At 51.5% G+C, this 26,116-nt stretch overlaps 2 protein-coding genes across 4 annotated transcripts in view; both read right to left on the reverse strand.

The window, feature by feature from the left end:
- Positions 1 to 528: 528 nt before the first annotated feature.
- Positions 529 to 2,783, reverse strand: TMDD1 (transmembrane and death domain 1). Its single transcript, XM_081310120.1, has one exon. It carries the CDS (start codon positions 2,124 to 2,126, stop codon positions 1,209 to 1,211), a length of 918 nt encoding a protein of 305 aa, XP_081166246.1. The 5' UTR covers positions 2,127 to 2,783; the 3' UTR covers positions 529 to 1,208.
- Positions 2,784 to 4,505: 1,722 nt separating this feature from the next.
- FIGNL2 (fidgetin like 2) overlaps positions 4,506 to 26,116 on the reverse strand; it is a 30,692-nt gene continuing 9,081 nt past the window's right edge. For 2 of the 3 annotated variants that reach the window (XM_081310119.1, XM_081310118.1), the window contains exon 2: positions 4,506 to 8,482. In XM_081310119.1, coding sequence (XP_081166245.1) covers positions 6,498 to 8,471 — 1,974 coding nt within the window. In that variant the 5' untranslated portion in view covers positions 8,472 to 8,482 and the 3' untranslated portion in view covers positions 4,506 to 6,497. The remainder of the gene's footprint in view (positions 8,483 to 26,116) is intronic. The other variant, XR_014024089.1, reaches the window with a different exon arrangement.

Genomic DNA, 26,116 nt, shown 5'->3' on the forward strand with positions numbered 1-26,116 from the left:
CTGTGTGGCCTTGGGCAAGTCACTTAACCTCTCTGTGCCTCAGTTTCCCCATCTGTAAAATGGGGATAATAATACTGACCTACCTCACAGGGGTGTTGTGAGGCTTTAACTAAATGTTTTGTAAAGTGTTTTGAGATACAGAGGCAAAGGCACTAGGGAAGGGCAAAGTATTATTTGGACTTAAGGAAGATGAAATGGTACCATAAATGCTGCTATTCTGAGAGCCATTTTAAACTGCACTGCTCCAACCACCCCCGCTTCTCATCACCAGAACAGCAGGTCGAGAAATGTCTCTCCTTTCACTTGCTTCTGGGGTTTCTGATTATTCTCCACATTTTTCCCCCTTGCTGTACCTCCTTTCCTCATCCCCTCAACTTGTTCCCTGTTCTGTTTATGCGGAAATGGCAGAAATGCTAAGCAATGAGAATGTATAAGTGGATTGGTTTATAGTCTGAAATTTCAATTTTACTTTGTACTGTACATCTTTTTACTTTAGAATTTGCAATAAAGGGTTACGTCAATCTTGTTTTCAATTCTCCTCTTGGATTGGCCTGTCATTCTGTCATGGCTCTCACTCCTAAGCCCTGGACTCAGAAGTGGGTGGGAAAGGTCCTGGGCTCCCAGCTGGAACTTCAGGAAGCCTTGCCTGAGTGGGGCAACTGGTAGGCAGCAGCCTCTGCAAGTGGGCGCCCCTCTCCCTGCACTGCCCCTGCACACTCCAGCAGCACCTCAGAGCAAACCCAGGGCAGCTGTGCATATTGTTCTGGTCCCATGTGTGTCTCAAGCTCCCTCATCCGGCACATACCATTCCTCTGGGACTCAAATTTTCAAGTCAGTGGTTCTGAGTTCAAAAGCCTGACTATGGCACTAAGGAACTGTGAGCAGGGTTTCCTGATGTCTAACAGAAATACCTTCCTTCTTGGGTTTGGAGGAGAATACCAAATAATGTACAGAACTTCTTTGCACCAGCCCTGCACACAGACTGTGTTCAATAAGTGGTGGCTCTTAGTGGGAGAAAAACTGCAAGATAAGGCAGAACTAAGGCTGTTAAGAAGTGAGAGGTCCGCCCCCACCCTGCGAGACTGGCACTGTTCCATCTGCAGTCCATGGGCTAGGCCGGGCATTTCCAACTGACAACTGACTGCTCCCTCCGCTGGGCATTTTGTAACATTTTTATCAAACGTCCAAGGCAGCATGGTGCTCCCGTTTCACCACGGAGGGTATGGAGGCGAGGGGCAATCTGGCTCAGCTGCAACCCGGGCCCGGTGGGCTGGGGACGCGAGCGGCTCCCTAGTCAGGAGCGGCTCTGTTTCCCACCGGCGGTGCGCCTCGGCTGGCCTGGGCCGGGGCACGGTGGATGGGTCACGGCCTCGGGGCCGCGCCGGGTCGCCATCGCGGCCGGTGATCCACAGCGTGAGCAGGATAAGCAGAGCCCCGGAGCCCAACGCTCCCAGGAAGCCTGTAAGGAGGCCGAGCGCCAGCGGCCCGGCCCAGCCCGCCGGGCTCCGCTCGTACGGGGGCTGCGGCAGGCGCTCCACGATCAGCTCTAGCTCGTCCCAGTTGGGCGCGTGATCCAAGGTGCGCCGGGGCCGCGGGGCCGCGGCGGGGCCGTGGGCGGCGACTCCCGGAGGTGGCAGGTAGTGCTGCCCGAACTTGCGCAGCTGCAGCGTCGCCTGCTGGTGGAGGTTCTTGCCGAGCTCCCGGGCCACATCGGGGCGACCAGTACGCCGCAGGGCCCGGGCCACACGGTCCCAAGACAGGGACAGGGCTTTGGCAGCCAGCCAGGACGCCAGGGCTTCCCGGCAATCGTCGGAAACTTTCTTGGGCTCGGTCACCTGGCTCGTCGGGACCTCGGTCGCCTCCCGCCGCCGCCGCCACAGCTGGCCTGGCGACCCCGACTTGAGTGTTCGCGGCTTGGGCTTCGCCAGACGATTCTCGGAAAGCCGGGCCAGCTCGGCCTCCACATCGGGCTCTGACGCCTCCAAGAGTGACCGAAAATGGCCACACTCCTCCGGAGTCAGCAGCTCGGCCAGGCGGACGGCCGCGTGAGGGCCCAAGGCGTCCAGGGCCCTCGCCGGACCCAGCGCCCAGCCCCAGAGCGCCAGCACCAGAGCCAGAGCGCCCATCGCAGGGCCCAGTCCAGGACCTCAGCCTTTGCTGGGAGGGGCTCCGAATGCCGGCGAAGGCTGGGGTCCTCACTCCCATGGATTGTGGGAGGGCGGGGGCTTCGAACCCTCAGGAACGCAAGTGCGGGAAGGGTCTCCGAGCCACAGGGAGTGGGGATAGATTTTAACACTCGGGGACTATGGGCTAGAGGCCCCAACCACCAGGATGAGGAGAAGGGCTTCCAACACTAGGACCGGTTGGAAAGGAAGGCTCACTAAGTCCAGGAACTGCAATGAAAGGATCTGCGATAGCCATGGGTTGGGTGGGATGGGCCCCCAGAAGGCTAGGATTCTGGGCCCTTATATTGAAGGGCTTGATCTAGGCCACCTCCTTATTCTCGCTAATCCTCAAATTTGGCCAATTCCTTTTCTAGTTCACTTATCACACCCTTGCCCTCCACCAAGAAACCCTAGACACCCCTGCTCTCCATCATCCCCAATACCCAGTCAAGTCCTAAATTCTCTTGGGGATGACCTTGTCCTTTCTCATTCTTGCACAACTGCTCTGCCTCCATCCTAATTAGATAAGCACCTCTTCTGGTCTCCCATCCTCCACACACACTTGGGCTCCATTTCCCTAAACTTGTTTTATTTCCCCCCAAGAAAGCTTGGCTCTGGCTTTCCTTTGGCTCTTGGTTTGTACTTTTAGGCTGCCTAAAAAGTACAACTCCCCTGGCCTGCTCCCTGACTGGCAAACACACACTGCTTAGCCCAGATTACATAAGCACCCCTCTGCTTGCCCCTGCCCCAGCACCCTGCAGCTCTACCTTTCCACTGTTTCACCCACTGGACTAGCTAATGCTGACCACCCACACAAAGGATGCTGATGACACCACCCTGGATCCAGCCACTAGACTGTGATGTATATCCACTGTCCCCATCGCAACCAGCAGGTAAGAGGGATTTAGATTTGTTGAATCAATGTATAAAATCTTAACTTGCAAAACAGTCCTCTGTCCACTTCAACCTCCCCACCACATATGTACCATACTTTTTTTGTGGAGCTCTAGCTTTTCTCCCCACCCCCATCCTGCCATAATGGGTATGAACCCAGTGGTACTCTTTCACCAAGCCACATTCCCCAGTCCTTTTTATTATTTGAGACAGAATCTCACTAAATTGCCCAGGCTGGCCTGCCTCAGGCCTTCCAAGTAGCTGGGATTACAGGCATATGGCACCTCATTGGGCTTAAGCCCCAGTTCTTAACAGGGAATTTGGAGATTCTACTGGTAAAGTCCCAGCTGACTTCTCCAATCTCACTTACCTACCCCTCCGGCGCCTACTTCTTACTTCATACTCTTGGATTTAAAACAAACAAACAAAAAAAAAAAAATCACACTGCTGCATAGTCCCACACAAAAGATGCTGATGATACCATTTCTAGCCTCCATGCTTTTCTGGGCCATCCTTCCTATCTAGGAAGATCCCTGAAACTCTATCACCACCACTGGTTGGAATCTTTTCTGGGCATTCTTGAGATAACCTGTGCATCATTCATCAGGACGCTGATCTGGAAATTAGAGAATTTATTCAACAAACTCTTTTTTCAACAGTGTCTGCTATGCACTAAATAGTTGTATCAAATGTGAGAATATAAAGATTGGCATGGGGGCTGGAGGAGTAACTCAGTGGTAGAGTACTTGCCTAGCATGTGAGAGGCTGAATGCCTGGCGAGTATTCTCTATGTAGAATGAATGACAAAGTCCCCCAAATAACTTTTGCTGAAGGAACAGAAATATCCACAGAGCCACAGCAAGGATACTGGCAGACCTGAGGGCCCAAGCATTCTCAGAGGACTCCCCACATCCCATCGCCCCAAGAAATCCTCTGGAAACCATATGTCATCACTTTAATACTGTGTAATTCTTTCTTTTAAAATACAGTCTCTTCTGAGGTAGACAGACCACAACTGCAGAGCATCATCAGACAGGAGATAAATACGTCCATGTACAACACGCAGCAAAATGAGGTAGAAATGGTTACAGCTGGAGGAGAGGATCCCAACCCCAATCTGGGTAGAGGAAGCAGAGGGCCAGTTTGCCCTCCCCCACACCCTGCCCTTGGATTCTTTGGTATGCCCCCTGCAATGTTGCCAGGGCTGGAGCTGCCCTGCCCTTCCTGCCCTATGCCTATGAGGTAGGTGCCAGTAGACTGGGGGCTGTCTTCTTGTGCAATGCTCCCCAAGCCCGGGAGGTCAGAAAGGGCCCAGCAGAGGAAGCAACGGGGGCCCTGGGTCTTAGTCAACAAGCTCCTACCCACCTCCAGGGCTGCCTGCCTTGAAGGGAAGGCTGGGATCCCAACCCCACTTCCCACCACCCTCCACTCCCCACCCCACCCCACACTCCATTCTCCCTTCAAGGTTCTTTCCGAGCAAAACCTTGCAGCCACAGCTTCTGAGGCACCAATGTTCTGCGAATCGATAGGCTGGCTTCAAGGAGAGAGGGTCAGAAAGATCCAGGGTGAAGAGGGGGAACACACAGCAGCCCTCCTATTAGCACTCCTAGGCAGCAGGGGCCCTCAATGCTCTGGCTCTGAAGTGTCCCACACAGACACACTCCCTGCCAAGAGAATAGGGTGACAGCTATAGGAGCTGTAGGGCAAGCAGCAAAGGCAGGGGAGGCTGGGGTGGGAGAGAGAGAAGGAGGTGGGGGGTGTTCCCCCTTTGAACCAAAACCAGAGTTGTGAAAGCTGGGAGGCGAGTAAACTGCTAAAGCCCCATCAAAGAAGGAGAGGAATATGGTTCTCAAAGAAGAGCTCCAAGCCTGCTGGCAAATTTCTGGGGGCATGAAAACCCCCCTCAGGGAAAAACACCCTTCCATTCCAGGCCCTGAAGTGTCAGGCATAGGAGTCTAGGAGAGCAGGGAGGCGTACTTCCTTACACAGCTTTCTCTGGTGAGGGATGCTTGCCCCTCCTCAGAGCTCACAGCAAAGGCGGTGGCTGAGGGCTAGTAGTCAATTTTATGCCTAACCACATTTGTGGCCAAAGGACTTCCCTCCCCAGGGAATCCTCTTTGCCCAAGTCATAGAGGATTTCTGCCAAAGCAAGGGCCAAGTGACCTCTCTGGGGACTTTCTGCCTGGGTCATCTTCCCATCTGGGCTCTCCTCCTAGGGCAGGAAATGGGCAAGGGCACCCCAACTCTGGATAAACCCTGCACAGAAAACCTGAAACTAAGGGGTGGGGCCCAGAGGGGAGAGCAACAGGAAGGGAGCAAAACCTACCCACTTCAAATCCCACATCCCCTTCCCACACACGGTACCTACTGGCTGGGTCCTAGGGAGGAAGCCCTTAGAAATACATTCTGCTTCTGTCCCAGGAACAGCCAGGGATGTGAGTGGGCACTGGGTCTTTCTCTGCCCTCCCACAAGCCTCTCTAGATTTGACTCTTCTAGAAGTTTGCTCCCCTGGGGTGGGGGGACACACAGGAGAGCAGCCAAAGTCTAACATTCTTTCTGAGGTCAGTTTCTTCCTGAGTTGTCAAAATAAAAAGAAAAACATCAAATTCTACAACATCTTACAAAAATAAAAAGCCTAAAATATTAAACAAGCTACATTTCTGGGACTTCCCCTCAAAAACAAACCAAGTAAAAAACCCTTCTTTGGGTGGCTTTTTTTTTTCTTTTTTTTTTTTTTTTCACTTGCCCCTCACCCCCCAGACCCAATGTTTCAGCGGGGTAAGGGGTAAGAGGATACAGAGGGACTCCCTACTATGTCCTCCTCTCCACCTGGGCCTCCAGATCTCCTACAAATGGTCACTACAGTGTGAATGAGAGGGACAAAAGGCAGGGAGGAGCGTTAAAGCACAGAAACCAAGAGACACAGGGACGCTGGAGTGCAAGGGACACAGAAAGAGAGTGAAAGACGGAAAGGTGGGAACAGAAGGAAGAAGCAGAAGAGGTACAGGGGCAGCACGGGGAGGTCAGTGACAAAGTGACAGGAGAAAAAAACTGAGCGAATGCACGGAAGAGGGAGTGGGGGAGGAGGAGGGTGCCATTCTGAGGAAACCAAAGGATTGTGGCGAGAGAGCAGGAGTTCCTTAGGGCCCGGGTGCCAGCCCACGCAGGGTGTGCCCGGTCCGCCGAACTGAAACGGCAAGAGATCCCGTCCACAATAAATAGGAAAAACCTGAGTACACGGCGCATATGGCATCGATCTGCAGGCAGAAGCATTTTCCTTCGCACGGAAAACAAATCCACCGGCAGAGCCCTCTTGTCCCCCACCCACATTCACCACCCGGACTCCCTCCCAGTCGAGTTTGACCAAGGACATTCCCCGCCAAACTGAGGAGGCGGGGAAGGAGGGCCGAAGGCTTCCAGGCCTCCCCCGCGCGCCATCAGTGTCCGGAGCCATACATTTTGTCCCACTCCACGAACGAGTCCAGCTCCTTGGGGGAGGCCCTTGGGCCCACCTTGGCCAGCGCTGCCTCCAAGTCCTTGTAGGAGAGGGGGCGCTGCAGCCCCGGGAGGCCTGCCCCAGCCGCTGCCTGCTGGCACAGCTGCCCCAGCTCGCCCCCTGAGAAGCCCTGCGTGCCCTGGACTAGGGCCGCGAGCTCCCGATCGTTCAGCGCGCAGCCCTGCTGGGCCAGCGCCCGCTGCAGGATCTGCCCGCGGGCCGGACTGTCGGGCAGCGCCACGTAGAAACGGAGAGCGAAGCGCCGGCGGGTCGCTTCGTCCAGAGCCGCGGGCCGAGAAGTAGTGCCCACAACTAGCACGCCATCTGCCCTCGCGCCGCAGCCACTGTCCAGGCAGGCCAGGAGCGGCGCCTGCAGCGCACCCGCGGCACCGTCGTCCCGGGCGGGGAGCAGCGCATCCAGTTCACTGATGAGGAGCACAGCCGGAGGACGGCAGCGCGCAGCAGCGAAGGCGGCCTGGAGGAGGCGCGCGCCCTCGGAGGCGCCTGGCGCGGCAAGACTCGCACCGCGCACGCGCAGCAGCGTGGCGCCTAGCTGTGTGGCAAGGCAGCGACCTAGCAGCGCTTTGCCGGCACCCCGCGGACCGAAGAGCAGCACTGTCCGCGGCGGGCGCGGGCTGCTGGGATAGACGGGCGGCCTCAGTAGCGGCCACACCAGCTCCTCCTCCAAAGCCGCTTTGAGCGCGCCCTGGCCTGCCACGTCTGCCCACTGCACCGGGGGTCCGCAGTCCACCATCTTGCTGGTAACCAGCTCCAGCGTACCCTGGTCCACACCCTTGGAGGGCTCCACGGGCGGCACCGCGAAGCCCCCATGGGGAACCGACGCCGGGGCCCGCTCCGGGAACTTTTCAAAGGGCTCAACTTGCGGGCCGTAGACTGGGGAGCCCAGGACCTTGAGAGGGACACCGCCACCGTACTTGCCCGATGCCTCCTCCGCGGTTCCCGGCGGCTTCGTCCGGAACCCGTTGCCCCGACACTCGCCGTTGTCCGCGGCGGGATAGGAGGCGTTGTCAACCGCTGGGGCCTTGGCGGGCTCATAAACGTACTTGCGGTACCGACCCTCTGCGCCCTCGTCGGCCGCCTTTCGCTTCAGTGACACGCCGGCGTCCGCGCCGGGAGTGGCCGCCTGGAAGCTGTAGGAGGTGGGCGTGGGCCGGGGCGGCGCGGGCGCGGGCAGGGGCGTGGGGGCAGCCAGGCCCGAAGGCAAGTAGGGGGCGGGGGGCGCGGCCGGGGGTGGCGGGAGAGCGCCGTAGCCCGGCTGCGCCGCGTAGCCCCCCGCGGAGTAGTTGTACAGAGGCGCCGAGGGGCCGTATCCGGGCGGGGGCGGGGGCTGCAGGAGTGCGGCCGGGGGCGGCGGGGGCAGAGCACCTCCGGTCTGAGCGCAGTAGCCTGGCGCCAGGTAACCTCCGCCGTAGCCCGCAGCGTACTCGGGCGCCGCGGACGGGCCTCCGCACGCGTTGCCAGCATATAGGGGTTCAGATAGGTTCCCTGCTAGAACTGGGGAGCCCCCAAGGCCCCCGGAACCGCCCCCACCTCCGGACTTGGTTCCCGGGAGGCCTTCGTGGAGTGAGGCCAAGGGATAGGGTGGGTCTGGCCCGGGCCAGGGCTCCGGCTCTCCCTTGGCACCATTGAGGAAGGCGGTGTCCCCGTAGCCGCCCAGGGAAGGGCGCTCGTACGGTGAGTCCAGGACCCCCGAGTACTTCTCTGCATACCGCTTGAGGAGATTGGAAGCAGTGAGGGCAGAAATGTCGTCGTGTGCCCAAGCATAGTGGCAGCGTTGTCGACCCCCCGGGGGCAACTCCAACTTGTGGGCTGGTGATGGGGTGGTGGAGGAGACATCCAGATGCTGCTCTGGCCACTGGTTGAGGGGCTGGGCGTGTTCCGGTGTCCAGTGCATCTTCGACAGAGCTGCAGACAAGTGGGAGAGGAGCAGCGGGTGAGGTCCTGCAGGGCCTAGGAGGACTCACCTACTACTACTTATGGAACAGGCTAGACTCCCAGCATCTACCCTCTCACCTACACTGTGCTGGGCATCCTTCCTTCAGGCACCAAATACCCTTCTGACCCAGGATTATCTGAGACTATTTCTCAGAGCCAAGAGGGATCTGGAAACAACTTGGTTGGTCCCTGCTTCCCTCTGTAGGCAATGGATACTATTTTGACCTGGTTACACCAGCCATGCCTTCAGTAGGACACATGGTCCATACTTTCAGACCTCATGAAGTGAAGCGTTGGGAACTGGGAAGTGTCAAACCCAGGTGGAGCTCAGTTAACAGGTGCTTACTGCTCACCTACTATGTGCTGACTGCTGCAGATGCACTAGAATTATGTAAAGATGAATGAGACCTGCCCAGGGTTCCTGGCCTACTGACCCAGCAGTTTAATTCCTAAATGCTCTCCTTGCCTCAGCCTTCCTTCCCTGAGATTTCAAGGCTCCCTTTAGACCTGAGGTCAGAGGATGTGACAGTGCTTCATTGTTGTCCCTGGGAACCCAACTAGTTGGCCCAGGAGCATTCAATTCCTTGCCACTTGCTTTCTTTCAGCCTCTGCCTGTTGAAGTCAGAGCACCTAACTTCCAGATCTGATTGTATATAATGGCTGTGGACCCAGCTCAGGTGCTGCCACCTACCTCTTGCCCAAAATGTCTCACCACAACAGAACTATTATTTAGAATATAAATACTCTGGAGAAGATGGGGAAGCTGAGTACACAGCAGTGCACATCATAGAAAGTGGATCACAAATTTGTCTTTTAGCTTCCCAGTCACCAAATAAAGAGAGAGATGAATAGACTGACTTTGCAAAATAAAAACACCATTCCTCAAAAAAAGTAAAAGTGTTGCTGGCATAGGGACCCTGGAACTTTTATTTGTGGACCTAGGGAAGCAGATCTGAGATGTAATAAACAAGGTCCTTCTTGACATCTGTGCCATAACAGAGCAGACAAGTTCCAAGGCTGTTTCACATACTGTCTTATAATACAAGTAAAGGCACAAACCAAACACTGGCAGAAGAATCCAATCCCTGAGGAACAGCATTGTCCAGGCACTTGGCTCCAATGAGTCACTGATCCTAGGATAAGCTTTCAAAGACTGAATGCACCCAGGGCTCATGCATGCTAGACAGGTGCTCTGAGCTACTCCTTCAACCCCTCTTCAGCAATTTTTATTGAGCAAATGTTAAGTGTTTTTCTAGGCATGGGGCAAGACTGAAAAATGAATAGCATGGTTCGGCCAGGTGGAAGAACAGGCAACATCCTCTGGAAGTGAGAAAAAGTGTGTGCTAGGGGCTTTAGGGCCAGGACAGCATATCACACCTAATTGAAAAGGCCTCACCAAGGAGTTGGTGTCTTTACTGTACTTGGAAGGGTAAGAGACCAAGTTGATCAGACAGGCTGGAGGGAGTGGTGCATCCCAAATTAGAGGACCAACACCTTCAAAGGTGTATCCATTTAGAAAACTAGGGCTGGATGGGTGCAGTGACACTCACCTCTAGTCCCAACACTGAGAGGCAGAGGCAGGGGGAGTGCCTGAGCCCAGGAGTTCAAGACCAGCCTGGGTAACCTAGAGAGACCCCATTTCAAAAGAATGAGAAATTCAGGACTCAGCTACCTCAGGTGTCCTAATCCATTCCTCAAGGCTTTCACTGATACCCTCTGGAAATTTGTCATAGTAAATCTACAGATCTACTATGTCTGTGGTGTGAATTGTGCCCTCTTAAAAGAAAGGCTCCCAGGCTGGGGATATAGCTCAGTTGGTAGAGTGCTTGCCTTGCATGCACAAGGCCCTGGGGTTCAATCCCCAGCACTCAAAAGAAAAAAAAAAAAGAAGAAAGGCTCCTATGCAATGCACAACCTCCGCCTGTACACTGTGAGCCTAAAGAGAGCACCAAAAAGTGGTTAAGTCACCAGAGGCTTGAATGTGGGGGAATGGTAAAAGAGGCTGAAAATAGTCAAGTCTCAGCTTCTGCACATTTGGCCCAACTTGCAGCATCTGGTTGATAGCACCACTAACTGTTAATTCTTACTACTGTGGCTATGAACTGACATCAATTGCAGAAGACAGTCTGAAAATAAAATGATTTACTATCATAGCTAGTACCCTAGGGAAAGCTTGAGCAATAGATACTAAAGCTTTAAAGGGAAGGTAAATTTAAGTTCTAGAGGTTGCTTTGTTCCCGTGTGAGGAGTAACATTGGCCACCAAAGGCAGGAGGGAAGAACAGAGACTGACAGAGCTGAGTGTGTGTGTGTGTGTGTGTGTGTGTGTGTGTGTGTGTGGCAGTGGACAGTGTACATTTTCCCAGCTCTTGCTGAGAAGGGGTCTCCAAAGATCAGAGCTGTTATCTGGTGTTAAATGGGCAACTTCCTAGAACATCAAAAATCAAATGGCCTGGCACGGCCTGTAATCCCAATAACTCTGGAGGCTGAAGCAGGAGGATCACAAATTTGAAGCCATCTTAAGCAACTTAGTGACACCCTATCTAATAAGTAAATGAGCTGGGAATGGTGGTGAATGCCTGTAACCCAAGCAGCTCGAGAGGCTGAAGCTGTAGGATGGAGAGTTCAGAACCAGCCCTCGGCAATGGCTAGGCGCTAAGCAACTTAGTGAGACCCTGTCTCTAAATAAAATACAAAGTAGGGCTGGGATATGGCTCAGTAGTTGAGTGCCCCTGAGTTCAATCCCGGATACCATAAATAAATAAATGGAAAGGATGGAGGATGTATCTCCATGGTAGAGCACCTCTGGGCTCTATCCCTAATACCACCAAAAAAAAAATAATCAAAGTGGTTCTGGTTGTAGGGTCATGTAAGGTAACATAAAAGTCATACAAAAATGCAAGAACTAGCCAGACACACTGGTGTACCCCTGTAATCCTAGCAACTGGGAGGCTAAAGCTGGAGGATCACAAGTTCAAGGCCATCCTCGGCAGCTTAGCAAGGCTCTAAGCAACAAGGTAAAACCCTGTCTCAAAAAGGGTTGGGGTCTGAGGTTGTGGTTCAATGGTAGAGCGCTTGCCTAGCATGCATGAGGCACTGGGTTTGATCCCCAGCACCACATTTTAAAAATTAAAAAATAAAATAAAGGTATTGTGTCCATCTACAATTTAAAATATTTTAAAAATAAATTAAAGGGCGGGGATGTGGCTCAGTGGTTAAGTGCCCTGGTACCAAAAAAAAAAAAAAAAACCAAACCTAATTTTTGGTTTTTGTGGTATTCCCCTCCCCGCTTTACTGCTATCTGTGCCTTGGCTCCTTAATTATAAATATGATACAGTGAGATTTACCTTTGACAATAGCATTTACCCGAAGCTGGGGAAAAGAGACCCCTTCCTAGAAGACACAGACACAGTTACAAAGGCCCTGGACCTAGTTCTACTCACACCCATTTCCTCTCCCACCTACCAGACCCTCTCTTCCCCTTTCTTGGTGCCATGTAGTGTCCTCCACCCCCTGGTTCCCCAAAGACTTGGGCCAGCTCCCTTTCACCAGCGTCTGCCCTGGCCTCTAGCAGACTTCACTCAAATCCCCACCCCCACCACCAAGCACTCACCCTGGTCATCACTGGGAATCACTCCATTTCAGAAATGGGACCCCAGGAACCTACCTCCAGTCCTCCACACCTGCCCTCCCAGCTTCAGGCCTCTCTTTTCTCCAGGACTCAGCCCCTCTCCAGAGGGCATCTGGTCACTGACATTTCATCCACACCATTTGTTCACTACCCTGAGTCTTCTCAGATACTTCTCAGGATCATTTTCTTCCCATTTTAGCCAGGGGGGAGGAGGGATCACTAGTCCCCCCCCACCTTTTTCACCTTTATCTACATCTGTCCACTTTGTGTAGACCAGAAGGCCTGATGGTCCACCCACCCCAGCCCTTGATTTTCTCCTGCCTAGGCTGGGACCTTGCCCCATCAGTTATTCCTCCACCCTGCTTCCTCCCCATGGCAATGTAATTCTTTCCCATCTTCAAAATGACTTTTCTTGACTGTGGGCTCCCCACTAGCTACCAGCCTTTCTCTTTCCCTCTTCCTCATTCTTTGGTGCACCATTATCTACAAGTAGCAATATGGCATTTGCTACACGTCCTTTCAGTTATCTAACTTCTGCTACTTAGTTCCAGAGCCCTGCATTTCCCTGAAAGAACAAAGATCTGGTCAGACTTCAACTACCCAAGGGCCAGGTCCAACCAAAGGGAAAAAAGCAAGGCTGCCTCAGCTGTATACAGGCTGAGAGCACTGGCTTGCTGAGTTCATACACACCAGTGTGCAGAAGCGTAGACAGTTGTAGGCCCACATGCTCACATACGTGTGTGTGCCTGGCACATATGTACATGCACACCAGAGTACAGTCTCAGGTGCTTCCTAACAGACCCAGGCACACCATGGCATTGCCTTCCTCCTGTGTGCCAGCCTGGCTTGGAGAATGCTGTCCCCTGCCCTGCATTTTACAGCCCTCTTGCTTCTCACAGACCTCCCCAGCCCTCAATTACCTGGTACTTTGCCTCCTGTGCCCTCTAAGAGGGGGTCTTCCCAGGAGAGGGACCCCCAGCCTCCCTTCTAGGCTCACAGACCTCACTGCATAACTCTAGATCAGTTGACTGGAGGTGAGGCAAGGCCCTGGGACTTGGGGAAAAGTGTGGGCTTTGAATCAGGAAGTCTTATTTGAATGAAGCCAGTCCCAGACACTATATGGGCAGGTTCCCTGATCTCACTAGACCCCTCTATTAAAGGGTATAAGCACTGCCAGGCAGAATGGCTATGAGCTTTAAACAGATAATGGGTGCAAAGGATGCAGTCCAGTGTAGGGTATGTAGTATACAAGCAGTGCCCCAACTTTGCAGAGTGACTGAACAAGTCACTTCCCCTTGGAGGAAGTGGAGCTGAAAGGTTCTGTGAGGTAGGTTCCTTCCGGCTCTGATGTCAGGCCCATTCTCATGCCATTTTCCCAGCATCCACACACCAGAGATGGAACAGCCTCTTTTCTATGCTTTACCTGTCTTATTAGTCCTGAGACAGATGTTTTATAATCCCCATTCAACAGATAAGAAGGCTGAGGTATAGAGAGACTAATACATTTTCTGTGTCACACAACTTTCCCACAATTAGAGACAGGAGTCAGAGGCCAGAACCCTAACACTTAGTCCATCCAGCCCTTTGCTTCTGCAACCAGAGAAAAGCATGAGGCCATGACAGCACATAGCAACACTCACTATGACATTGGGGTCTGAGAAGCAGCCTAGCACTGGATATTTATCCTTCGAACTAGGCAGGAGAATATGTGTCTTTTTCTGGCCAAAGATCCCACATATGATGGTCCCTTTCCCTGTGAATTTGCCATCAGATGACCACACATAGCCCTGGCCCAGGCACACGAGTCCTTACTTGGGTTTTGTGGCCTTTCCTAATGGTAGCTGGGACTCTGAGAAGAAAATGCTCTTTCCATGACTACCCAGTCTGGGAGCCTCGCTTTGCTATACCCACAGAGGGCAGCCCTTCAAACTTACAGGCAATTAATAAATAGTTGTAGAATTACTGAATGTAAGAGTAAAAAGATGCCTAAAACCCCTCTCATTCTTAGGAAGTCTTCCAGGATTGCTGAGCAGTGTCTCAGCCTTTACAACCTACCCAAACCTTTCTGCACTGATTCCCATACACCCTCTACTGCATCCCTGAGGTCTCATTGCCCACAGATCCTGTGAGTGCCCCTCTTATCCCTATGATGCTCCTGGGCATCAGGCCTGACATAGGCTAGAGACACTCCACCCCTGCCCCACTCTGACATCCTGTGGCTGCAGACACTGAGCTATCCACTGTGACCACAAGCAAGACACCTAACCTCATTAAGCTTCACTTTCTTCATCAAGTCAGCTAAGACCAGTGGTTTAGATGGTAGACCTCAAACTTTTTCACTAGAACCCTAAAATGTTCTTAAAAATTTAAATAAATTTTATACAGGATGGGGTGGGAAAGGGCTCCCACAACACAATGTCTACACCTCCCTCCAACACTTTAAGACCCCATCTGGAGCTTCAGAAATTCTTTGATTCTGGATTCCATTACCCACAGGGAAGTAAGAGGACTGGGCAAACAGGATGTGGGGGCAGGGTAGAGGAGGGGCAGCTGGATGGCGGCTCCATGCCTGTGTGGAGAAGGGGCCGATGCTGCCCTTCTGGGCAAGCTTCCATTATCTCAGCCTGGGACAAAGGGGCTGGAGTGGAGAATCCCATTGTGGGGCCTCCGTATGGAGATCTCATTAATCTATTCACAGAGGCTCCCACAGGCCTTTTGTCACAGGGTTTTTTTTTTTTTTTTTTTTTTTTTTGGTCCACTGCTTACAACTGATGCCCTGGGGGGTCTCCAGCCCCTGGCAAAGCTTGAACAGGGCTGTGCCCCTCCTCTGGACTTTGCCTCTCGTGCCAACACCCCCCCCCCCCGCTACTATGAGAGGAGACAGAGGGTGACAAGACTCTGGAGGACTGGTCACCTGCCACAGCCCTTGCACCCACCACATAGGAACCTCTTCCCCCCAGGCCTAGGCCAGAGAACAGCCCTCCCGCACAGAACCCCGTCTGGGGAATGCTCTGGGGCCTGGCACAGGGCTTCACATGGATGGGGCTCAGTGCATGACTAGGAAGGAGCAAAGGATGCTAGAGAGAGAGCCACAAAACTGTGGCTCCAGGGCTGCAGCCCATTTTCTGCAGGTGCATTGTCTTGCAGCCTCCAACACTTTTGTGTACCTTCAGATGCTAGCCACTGTGTGCCAGCTGTTAGGCAGAGATTGGATCAAACTGCAACCCATGTTCATGAACCTGATCAGCTAACAGGTCAGATAAAGTAGATGTGGTCCATAAGAAAGGAAGGGGAGAGAGAGGTAGGAAGAGAGGGGAGGAAACAAAGAAAGGAAGGTCTTAAAGGAGAAAGGAGGGTTGGGGAGACGTAGGCCAAAAGTTTGAGTTAGGAGAAATAAGTTCAAGAGTTCTATTGTCCTTCATGGTGACTATAGCTAATAATGTATACTTGAAAATTGCTAAGAGAGTAGATCTTAAATGTTTTCACCACAAACAATAAGTATTTGAGGTAATGCATATGTTAACAAGTTTGATTTAGTCACTTAGTCATACAGCAGTGTACACACATAATAAAGCATAGCAAAGCATGTTGTACACCATAAATATATACAATGTTAGTTGCCAATTTTAAAACAAAATGCAGTGTATTACCCTTGAAAAATAGACAACTGCTGATTTTCAGCTAATGAGGCATCACAGTAATAGAATTGATAAATTGTTTTTTTAAGTTCATATAGTTAGAAAAGAAAAAGAAAGAATTCTGGAAGCTCAGGCTACTTGGGGCTGGGGAATCAGGGAAGCACCTGAAATAGATCTGGAAAGAGGGAAGCAATATGTGTATGGACTTGAAGTCCCAGCTTGGAGAATACAAGGAGCAGAGCTGACAGGAAGCCTGGCACCCAAGCCAGTTCTCTCATTAAGTCCCCACCACCCTCCACCTAAGTGCAGATGATAATAGTGAGATGTGGCTAGCCCAAGATCACTCACCTCTCGGAAGGCAAAGCTTGACTCAGAACAGGGATCTCTTCCCCCTACGCCATAATTTTCCCACCTACACAGGCTGTGGCCAGGCACACATGCCAACTGAAGAGCAGACCCCTGAGGGGGCATAAGATCTGACACTCTCCTTCCCAGTTCTTAACCTTACTCCATGGCTAGAGAAATGATGAAGAAGCGCTGCAGAAGGGGCATGGAAAGAGGAGGATGGGGGATACAAGCCATAAGCTGAGGAGTGGGAATGGTCAGGACAGGTGGAAATTGCTGGAATGATTCTCCACATGTGTTTGGGCAAGGTGCTTGTTCTGTGTTTACTGGCTGAGAACATCACAGGCCTTTCTTTCTGATCCTTTGTTGAGGGGGACCAGCCCAACAAAACAGTGCAGGCGGGGCTGGGGATGTGGCTCAAGCAGTAGCGTGATCGTCTGATTGTCTGGCATGCATGGGGCGCTGGGTTTGATCCTCAGCACCACATAAAAATAAAATAAAATAAAGATGTTGTATCGGGCTGGGGATGTGGCTCAAGTGGTAGCACGTTCGCCTGGCATGCGTGCGGCCCGGGTTCGAACCTCAGCACCACATACAAACAAAGATGTTGTGTCCGCCGATAACTAAAAAAAAATAAATAAATATTTTTTAAAAAGCATGCTGGCTGGACTGGCATCTAAAAAAATTTAAAAAAAAAAGATGTTGTATCCACCGAAAAACTAAAAAATAAATATTAAAAAATTCTCTCTCTCTCTTAAAAAAAAAAAAAAAGCAGTGCAAGCCGGCTTTCCTCCCCATGAGGACCTAAGGGATACAGATCCTGCATACAGATCCCAAAAAAGCATGAAAAATTGCCCTGCTCATTTAGGGCCTCAACCATCTCAGAACTTCCAGAATTCTTTCTTTCTTTTTTCTAGCTATGTGAACTTGAAAAACAATCTGTCAGTTCTATTACTGTGATTCCTTATTGCCTAGAAATCAACAGTTATCTATTTTTCAGGGCAATACATGCATTTTGTTTTAAAGTTTTAATTTTAAATTGACAACCAAAAATTGTATATATTTATGGCTTACAACATGCTTTGCTCACTCAGTGCTGCCCACCTGATGTGCCCTTCCTCTGCCAACTAAGTCTTTTCCATCCTTCAAAGCCTACAGCAAGTCCACCTTCCTTCATGTAGTGTTCCTGGCCACTCCAGCTCTAACTGACCCCTCACCTTCTTGGGGAAGCTGGTGAAAGTCCCTCTTGTCAGCAAGAACACAGGACGGATGAACTGTCTATGTGCTTCCTCTTGCACCCTGATCCCCTCTGCTTTCAACACTCAGGGACAGTATCCCCTCAAATTTCCTCTGTCCAGCAAGGTCAATTTCCCCCTCTACTGAGTCCTCATCAGCCCACAAGTATGCTGTTATTTTTCCACTTTGAGGGAGTAAAAAAGCCTGCAATATTCTTAGTCTCCCTCCAACTACATTCTCTGCCTGCTTTTTACCTTACCTATCACCACTAACCTCCCCCACAAAAAAAGTGTAATAGTTGCCTATATTATTTATGATCCCTCTTTTATTTCCCCTGAAATCAACTGGGCATTTGCATCCAGAACTCTACCCACCTACACCTCTTCATGGCCCTCATTGTTCTGACTCATCTCCCTCAGACAGCCACCCCCCTTTAGGGACACCAGGACCACCTGCTCTCCTGACTGCCTGTTTCCTACTCCTCAGCCTCTTTGGCTGCCCAAGCTCCTGCCCCTCCCTCTGCTCTTAAGTCCTCCAGACCCCCAAGCCCAGGCTAGCTCCTGCAGTCCTCCATTCCCTCTCCAGGCAGTTCCTTGGATGATCTCATCCAGTCTTTCAGCTTTGACCATCACCTGGGTGTTGACATTTCCTAGACATGGTTCTGCAGCCTAGATTTCTTCCCTGCACTCCACACTGTCTACCCAACTTTTTTCTTGACAACTCCACTCCAACACTTAATTGGCATATTTTACATATCCAAAAATCAAATATCTGGCTTCACCACGCCCACAACCTAACCCTCCTCAGTCTTCCCTATCATAGGAAATGGCAGCTTCATCCTATCTAGTTACTCATACAGAAACTTTGGGGTCATCCTTAATTTCTCTTTCACACTTCAGACTAACAAATCCAGTAGGCCCCAGCTTCCAAATGTTTATGCAGAATGAAACCTCACCACCTCAGGGCCCTCTCTCACCTGGGTAATCACAGAGGCCTCCAGTTGTGCCTCCCCACTTTTTTTTATTTTTGAGGGGTACTGGGGATTGAACTCAGGGACACTCAATCACTGAGCCACATCCCCATCTATTTTATTTAGAGACAGGGTCTCACTGAGTTGCTTAGCACCTCACTTTTGCTGAGGCTGGCTTTGAACTCTTGATCCTCCTGCCTCAGCCTCCCAAACCACTGGGATTACAGGTGTGTGCCACTATGCCCAGCACACCTCCCCATTTCTACATTGTTTCCCACTTTCTGTTCTTAACACAGTAGCCAGGTAGGTATCCCTTGAAAACATGTCTGACCATGTGATTCTTCCACTCAGAAATTTTGGTGGCTTCCACCTCACTCAAGTTAAAGACCCCTCTGGCCTCACTTGCCATTATTCTCCCTGACTCTTCTGTTCCTTTCAGCCACACTGGCCTCCCTGTATCTTCTACCATACCATGTTCCCTCCAACCCCAGGGTGCTCGCCCTTGCTGCATTGTGCCTGGAACATTCCCAGAGCTCACTTATCTGAGGTCTCTGCTCAACTGTCACCTCAAGACACTGTTTCTGTAGCACTCACCCTAATCTGACCTATTTATTTTTGTTTTTTGTATTGCTGGGGATTGAACCCAGGGCCTAGTGCATGCAAGGCAAGCACTCTACCAACTGAAATATATTCCCAGCCCCTAATCTGACCTATTTGATGCTTTCTTATCTATGTACCCACTAGAAAGTTCCACAAGAGCAGGAATATTATTTTGTTCACTGTTAAACTCCAAGCACACAGAACAGTACATGGCAGACTGTTGGATAGATGGATGGACGATGGATGGATGGAGCAAAAAGGCATGAAACTGCCTCTGTGTCCAAATCAAGGAAACATTCAGAGTGACTCAAGTTAAGCCCACATGTGACAGTGAGGGTAACAGTGAGGGAATTACCTCAGGAATGGACAGAGAGAGGTGCCGGGAAGGGAAGTTTGTGATATGAACAACAGAGCAAACTGCTCAGCCCTGACCTGGCTGGAGCCCAAATGAACCTGTCCCAGCTCCCCAGGACCCCACCTGGCCTCCTTTTAAAATTATTATTATTATCATCTCCCTCCTTCTGTTCCTCACTCCCTCAGGCCTCTGTGGAGAGGACAAAAGGGGCAATGGAATTCCCATCAAAAGCCTGGTACACATGGTAAAGAGATCAGGGCCCTTGGGATCCTGCTTCCTGGAGGTAGTAAGGCCTCCCGCCAGCTCGGCTCCTCTCTGGGATGGGGGTGTGGGGGGCACATTGGCCCTAGCCTCCTCAAATGTCAAATGCCAAACAGCAGGAGGTCAGCCCAAGCAAGCTGGCCAAGGCCCCCATCTGGGCTGTGTGTGTACACACACGCACATGCTGGGGGAGGGGACAGCAAAGAAATCCCTGCCTGGGTCCGCGGTCAGGGCCACAGCCAACCTATGACCATCTGTTGTCATCTTGAGAGGCCAGGCCAGGGACCTCACACCCTCCCAGCCTTCTAGCATCTACAAAGAACTTTGATAATTATCATTCAACTCTTCTCTGCTAGATAGGCATTCTCTCCCCATTTTACAGAAAAGGAAATGGAGGCTCAGGGAGGTGAAGTGATTCTTCCAAGTCCGTAACAGCTGGTAAGAGGGAAGTGGGACTCAGCCATTCTGTCAGCCTCTCCCCACTCCACCTTGACTGAGGTATTCTTATTCAGGCTCAGAATAAGCAGGTCCTTGGGGCTAGGCTCTCAGGCATAGCCACCCACTCATCCCCTACTGCTCAGCTCCAACTCTGCCTGGTTCCACCCAACCCCTCTTCCAGGAAGCCTTCTTGGACTGGCATCCTGAAGGACATTTCCTAAAATGCCTCAAATTCTAGGGGCATACAGCTACCTCTCCCCCACTGTGGACTGCTCATATCCCTGTAGCCTAGGGCCTCTTAAGAGCAGCTCAGCCACTAAGGAACAGATAATCCCTTAACTGCTATGAACACACAGCAGTTCCATTTGGGGCAGCCCAACACAGAGAGGAAGGAATATAATGTGGTGTAAGGGTCCTGCCCAAGGCCACCTAGCCAGAAAGGGGCAGGGGTGGCACTTCATCCAAGGGTTTTGCTTAAACCCATCAACACACCCTCTAATCCTGTACTGTCCAAATGGCAGCCACTAGTCACAAGTGAATAGTTACATTTTGATTCATTAAAACTTAGTAAAATTAAAATTCAATTTATCAGTAACGGAAGCCACATTCCACATGCTCAATAGTCAAGTGCAGCCGTGGCAACACGGAACATTGCCATCACTGCAGTAAGTTCTACTGGAGGGTGCTGCTCAATATATTTCCAACTAGGGCTCCACTTTGCAGCCAGGGTATTTTCTGACACCTAACCTAGTACACTCTGATGTCCTACTACAACTCCTCTCTCTGGAGCTGCACTGGAGTCAGGTGGACTTCTTCACGATTTAGACTGTATTCCTTCAGCTCCCCTGATAGTTTACAGCTACACTGCACTCCAGCTTCCCCAAGATCCAGGGCAGGGAGGGTGACCTTGCTGGGCCAGCCCTCTCCCCACCAGTCCAGCCTGTCTGGCCTGCCAGGGGAGACGGGAGGGGCAGGCAGGGGGAGGAAGGTAGGACAAGGCAGTTTGTCATCTGGCCCTCCAGGCTGTGCTTCCCTCCCCCATCAGCTGCTCAGCACCCCTCCCCCATCCTGCCTACCATCCTCATCCTCATCAAATCCCAAGGACAGATGGGGGCTGGCAGAGGGCGAAATGTGACCACAGTGAAAGCAATCTCAAGGGTAACAGATTCCAGGGGTCACAGCTGTGTCCCCTGAGGCCTGGACAGTCCCTCATGTCCTGTCTTGATGTCTGACTAGGCCTGGGCTAAAGCAAATCTCAGTGAGGGGAGGGAGATACTGAGGAATCTTTGGAGGTGATTTAGGAATATGTAGGAGCTGGATTATTCCAGTTTAAAAATATCCCAGTTAAAAATGTGTGGTCACTCATCCATCCATCCATTCAATACACGTGGTCTAAGCCCCACCATGTCAAGATGTAAAGATGGACAGGTGGGCTCCCTAACCAGCTTGACCAGGTAGGGACACAGCTCATTCTGCTTTTAATCCTTGTTCCAGGTTAGATGAAGAGCCTTTGTCTCTGCCCAGTGGTCTGAGCAAGGTGGACACCCTCTAAACCCCTCCCCTCAAATAGGCTCTTGTGCATGCAAGCATGTGTGCATACACACACACACACACACACACACACACACACTCCCAGCTGCTACCATGAGCCCCCTCCCATGATCTCTCTGGCCAATCACAGCTCTGAAGGGCAAGGCCTACAGTCCAGTGGCCCCCAGGGAGTGTATTAGCACATTTGAATCGCTCAACCTGCGACTGACAAAGCCTGGGGCCTTGGGAAGAGCCTCAGCAGGAGGGATGGAGAGCTGTACTTCTCTGGGCCTCCCAGGGAGAAGCTGAGGACTAGATTAAACATTCTGGGGCACAGAGGAATTTGGGGGCCCCAGCTCCAGCAGTGAATAAGCGATCCATAAAATCCTGATTTGCACACTCACTGATCAAACAGACTATCTACTACCCCAGGAGGTTACGGATGGCTCCCAGACCTCCCCCACTCTTACAGAAGGTCTTAGGGAGCTGAGAACTAGACACAGGACACAGGTTTCCCAACAGTTCACACAGACTCCATCTTACCCCAAGGGTTTAGAGATCTGCCTGTGCCCGCTGTGATCTGGCTGCTCTAGGGAGATGCTCCATCCAACCTGGCAGCCACCCTGGTCCACCCTGGTGAATCACAGCTTCACAGCTCTTTTTTCTTTCTTTCTTTCTTACTTCCTTCCTTTTTTTTTCCTTTTCCTCTCAAGCTTGCCCAGCCAGAGCTGCTAATCACTTTTCCAGCTCTGAAGCCTACTCTCCTCCCCGCCCCCTTTTCCCAATGGTCAGCCCTATTCTCCCTTGACCCTCCTCCTAGTGCAGTCCCTGCTGAGCTGCAGAGGGATGCTCTAAATCCTTTCCTCCCCAGACACAATCTGCCCAGAGAAGGCTAGCCAATGCCCAGGAACACAGGGAGGTGGAAGACAGGTCTCCTAGCCCCAACCATCTCCCTGTAAAAGCCAAGTAGGGAGAACAGCCTAGTTATTACCCCTACCCTTTCCCCAAAAGAAACAAATTTGTCTACACCCTGCCCACGTTCACACAAGAGAAATCCATTCTGTTTAACAAGCATAGTACTCGTTCATCTCTCTCTCTCTCTCTCTCTCTCTCCCCCCCACCCCAATACTGGGGATTGAATCCCAGGGCACTCTACCACTGAGCTACATCCCCACCACTCTTTTTGTTTTATTTTTTTGAGACAGTGTTTCATTAAATTTCCCAGGTTGACCTCAAACTTTCGATCCTCCTACCTTGGTCTTTTGGGATTACAGGGGTATACCATCACCCCAAGCTAAGCATTCTCTTTTAAACCAAATAGTATATGTGTGTGTGTGTCTGTCTGTCTGTCTGTCTCAGGATGGGACAGAGTCCACTGGGGCAATCAGCCAGCCATTGTACTCAGGGAGGATTAGCTGGATCGATTTGCCTTCTTCCTCATGACTGCTGGAGATGGGGTGCCAGAGCAGCCAGAAGCTCAGAAGTTTTCACCCATGCCACCAGGTAAAATGAGTCTGGGGCTGAGGACTGTTTCCAGGGCAGCACAGTCCACCCTACCCTGCCACACCCCTCTTCTCACTCTACTTGAGCTACTGTTGCAGCAGGTTAGGGAGAGAATGACCCCTGGGCGCTGGGGAAAGGGCAAAAAGGGACTAAGTATAACTCTATCTCTGGGCTTCCTGTGAGCTGGAAGGGCAGGCCTGGGCTATTTTCCTAAGGCCATTGAGCACTGGACTGGAGTTTGTTCTCCACTATGGGAGGGGGATTATCATGTGAGCCCATTCCACAGTGGAACACACTCTTCTCCCTCTCCCTCTCCTTCCCTTAACTAGCTGCTCTCAGCATCCCAGTACTGCCTGGATCCACTGTGGACTAGAGTAAGGCAGGTGCCTGAGGGCCAATTAGAAAGACTGACCCAGAGTTGGGCTGGTGGTAATCCCAGCGGCTCCTCTGGCTCCTCCTCCTCCGGCTCCTCCAGGAGGCTGAGACAGGAGAATCCCGAATTCAAAGCCAGCCTCAGCAAAAACAAGGAACTAAGCAACTCAGTGAGACCCTGTCTCTAAATAAAATACAAAATAGGGCTGGGGATGTGGTTCAGTGGCCAAGTGCATTGGTACCACCCCCACCCCACCCCCAAAAAAAAAGACCGATCCAAGGCTACAGGGTCTTTGAGCCCACTAGAAAACCCAGGGACCATCTGAAGGTCACGGGCCTGTTCCTCCCTCCCACAGCTCCTGATCAGTTGTTTCAAGAAGGAGCACTGACCATGGAATCAACCCCTGAGGTGTGGGACAAGCATCTCTGTTTCCTCCAATGTGAAATGGAAAGGAGGGCAGCAACCCCCTCATAGGCTGACCTGAGAGTACTTCCAAGACTAGCTGGCGTAGGCCAGGGCTGGGACAGGACAGCAGGACAGAACCTGGGGCATGGTGGGTTCCTGGATAGATGGCTAGGTGCTTCAGCCTAGGAAAGCCCTGCAGGTGGGGTACTTTCCTGCGCCAGAGGATTGAACCGTTTTGAAAAACAACTCCAAGGAGATTTCTTCCAAGCTGCTTGCTAGGTCCCAGAAGAAGAGAACCACCCTGGAGTGCTCCCTCCCTTGCCCTGACCAGCTGACTATCACTGAGTCTGAGTCCCAAATCACAGCTTCCCAGGACATCCTACCCTTATCCCTGGCCTCTCTGACTTGTGTCCTTGGACATCATTTCTCACCAGTTTCTCTGCCAATAGAAGGAGGAGCCCCAGGGCTCTTCCACACCTCTACTTCTGTCACTTAGAAACTGCCCATGCAAGGTCACGTGCCCCTAATTCAGGTCCTTTTGAGAGCCCCTGATGCCCTCATCTTCATCCTGAGCCCCATTTTTCTTTGTCCCTGGGAGTCTTAAGAGGAGATTTAGGAATCTAGGTGAGAATTTGTCCACAGAGACCTCAGACTCAACATGCCCAGGAAACATCTCTGCCTTCTCCCACCGGAGTCCATCTGTCTACCTAAGTTGGAAACTCTGAAGCCCCAACATCTCCACCTGCAGCCACCACCCATCCAGCTGGTCTCCCAGTTCCTTTGACATTCTCTCTGAAATGATCCATCACAGTTGCTCCACATCTGAACTCCCTGCCTCTGCTCTCTCTTTCCAACCCTTATGCCTAGCTGCTAGGGAGGTCCACTTACCCATCCAAACACAGAACCAACCTCCCACCACCAGCAGAAGGGAGGCTAACCCCTTAATGTGGCCCCAGATGTAGTCAGTGTGTTCACCTTTCCTGCCTCAGGCCCTGCCAATCCTACACCCCCAGCCACATCACTCCATACTCTGGGCCATACGTGTTCCTGCTGCCAGGACTTTGCTCTATCTGGTCTCTCTGCCCAGAATGCCTTCTCCTCCATTCTTCAGCTGGGGGTTTCTCAGAGTGTTCATGTCACTTTGACTCAGAGGTTGTTGCTGGCTCCCTTTTTAGTGACCAGAGCAAGTCCTTAGCACCTCTATCCTGTCACTTATTGAGAGTGATATTACTTGTTAAACTGAACTTTAATTTCCCTTGCCTGCTTGGCCACTCCTGCCTCTGCACCTCTGCATAAACAGGTCTCCAGCCCAGCACCCCTTTCTGTTCTCCTTCCACCCAGTCCTTTCCCTCCCACACTAACCTCCCTGATACAGAGAGCTAGGAAGAGCAGGGCTGGAGTGAGGCTGATATTTACTGTTCTATAACAGTAATAACTGGCTTCAGTTTAGTTGGCCCTCTGGATCTGCTGGTTCTTCATCCTCAGATTCAACCAACTACAGGTTGATAATTTTCAAGGAAAAAAATTTGCATCTGTTTTGAACATGTGCAGACTTTTTTCTTGTCATAGTCCATAAACAATACATTGTAACTATTTGCATAGTACTTACTTTGTATTAGGTATTGTAAAAAATCTATAGAGATAGTATAAAGTATAAAGGAAGATGTGGGTAGGTTCTATGCAAATATTACCCCACTTTATTTTACTTTTGTGGTGCTGGGGATCGAACCCAGGACCTTGTGCGTGTAAGGCAAGCACTCTACCAACTGAGTTATATCCCCAGCCCAATATTAATCCATTTTATATAAGGGACTTGAGCATCCTTGGATTTTGGTATCCAATAAACCAATCCTCTGAATTGACCTGTGAGGGTGGGGCTGGGGACTGAATCCAAGGCCTCTAGCATACTAAGCACATGATCTATCACTGAGCTTCACACGCCTATAATACTAGTGCTGCTTCACTGTGGTCAAGGACTTGCAGTTAAGGCCTGTGCTCTACCACATCTGAAGTCAGCTCCCCTCCAGCTCTCAGTTCCTCACTCTCTCATGGAGATAGTAGCACAGCCATGAGCCAGGATGTTGGGGGACTCAAAAGAGCTAATGTATGGGGTGGACACAGGTGCCCATTAAAGGAGGCTGATGCCTATTGTTCTACTAGCTGAAGCATCATTGCTATCTGGGACTGGGCAAGAAGAGTCTTACAGGACCCCTCATGAGTCTGCACCTGTGACTCATCTTCCCCTAGGACTTGATCCTACATGAGCTCAAGTTGGACAACAAGGTCAGAGCTCTTTGCCAGATATAAGGCATAAGCCCCC

This window comes from Spermophilus citellus (assembly GCF_964194105.1).
Source record: "Spermophilus citellus genome assembly, chromosome: 10".
NCBI classification, from domain to species: Eukaryota; Metazoa; Chordata; class Mammalia; order Rodentia; family Sciuridae; genus Spermophilus; species Spermophilus citellus.

Bases quoted from the DNA above. Each gene is read 5' to 3' on its own strand.
- TMDD1 (XM_081310120.1), bottom strand. From the start codon at position 2,126: ATGGGCGCTCTGGCTCTGGTGCTGGCGCTCTGGGGCTGGGCGCTGGGT.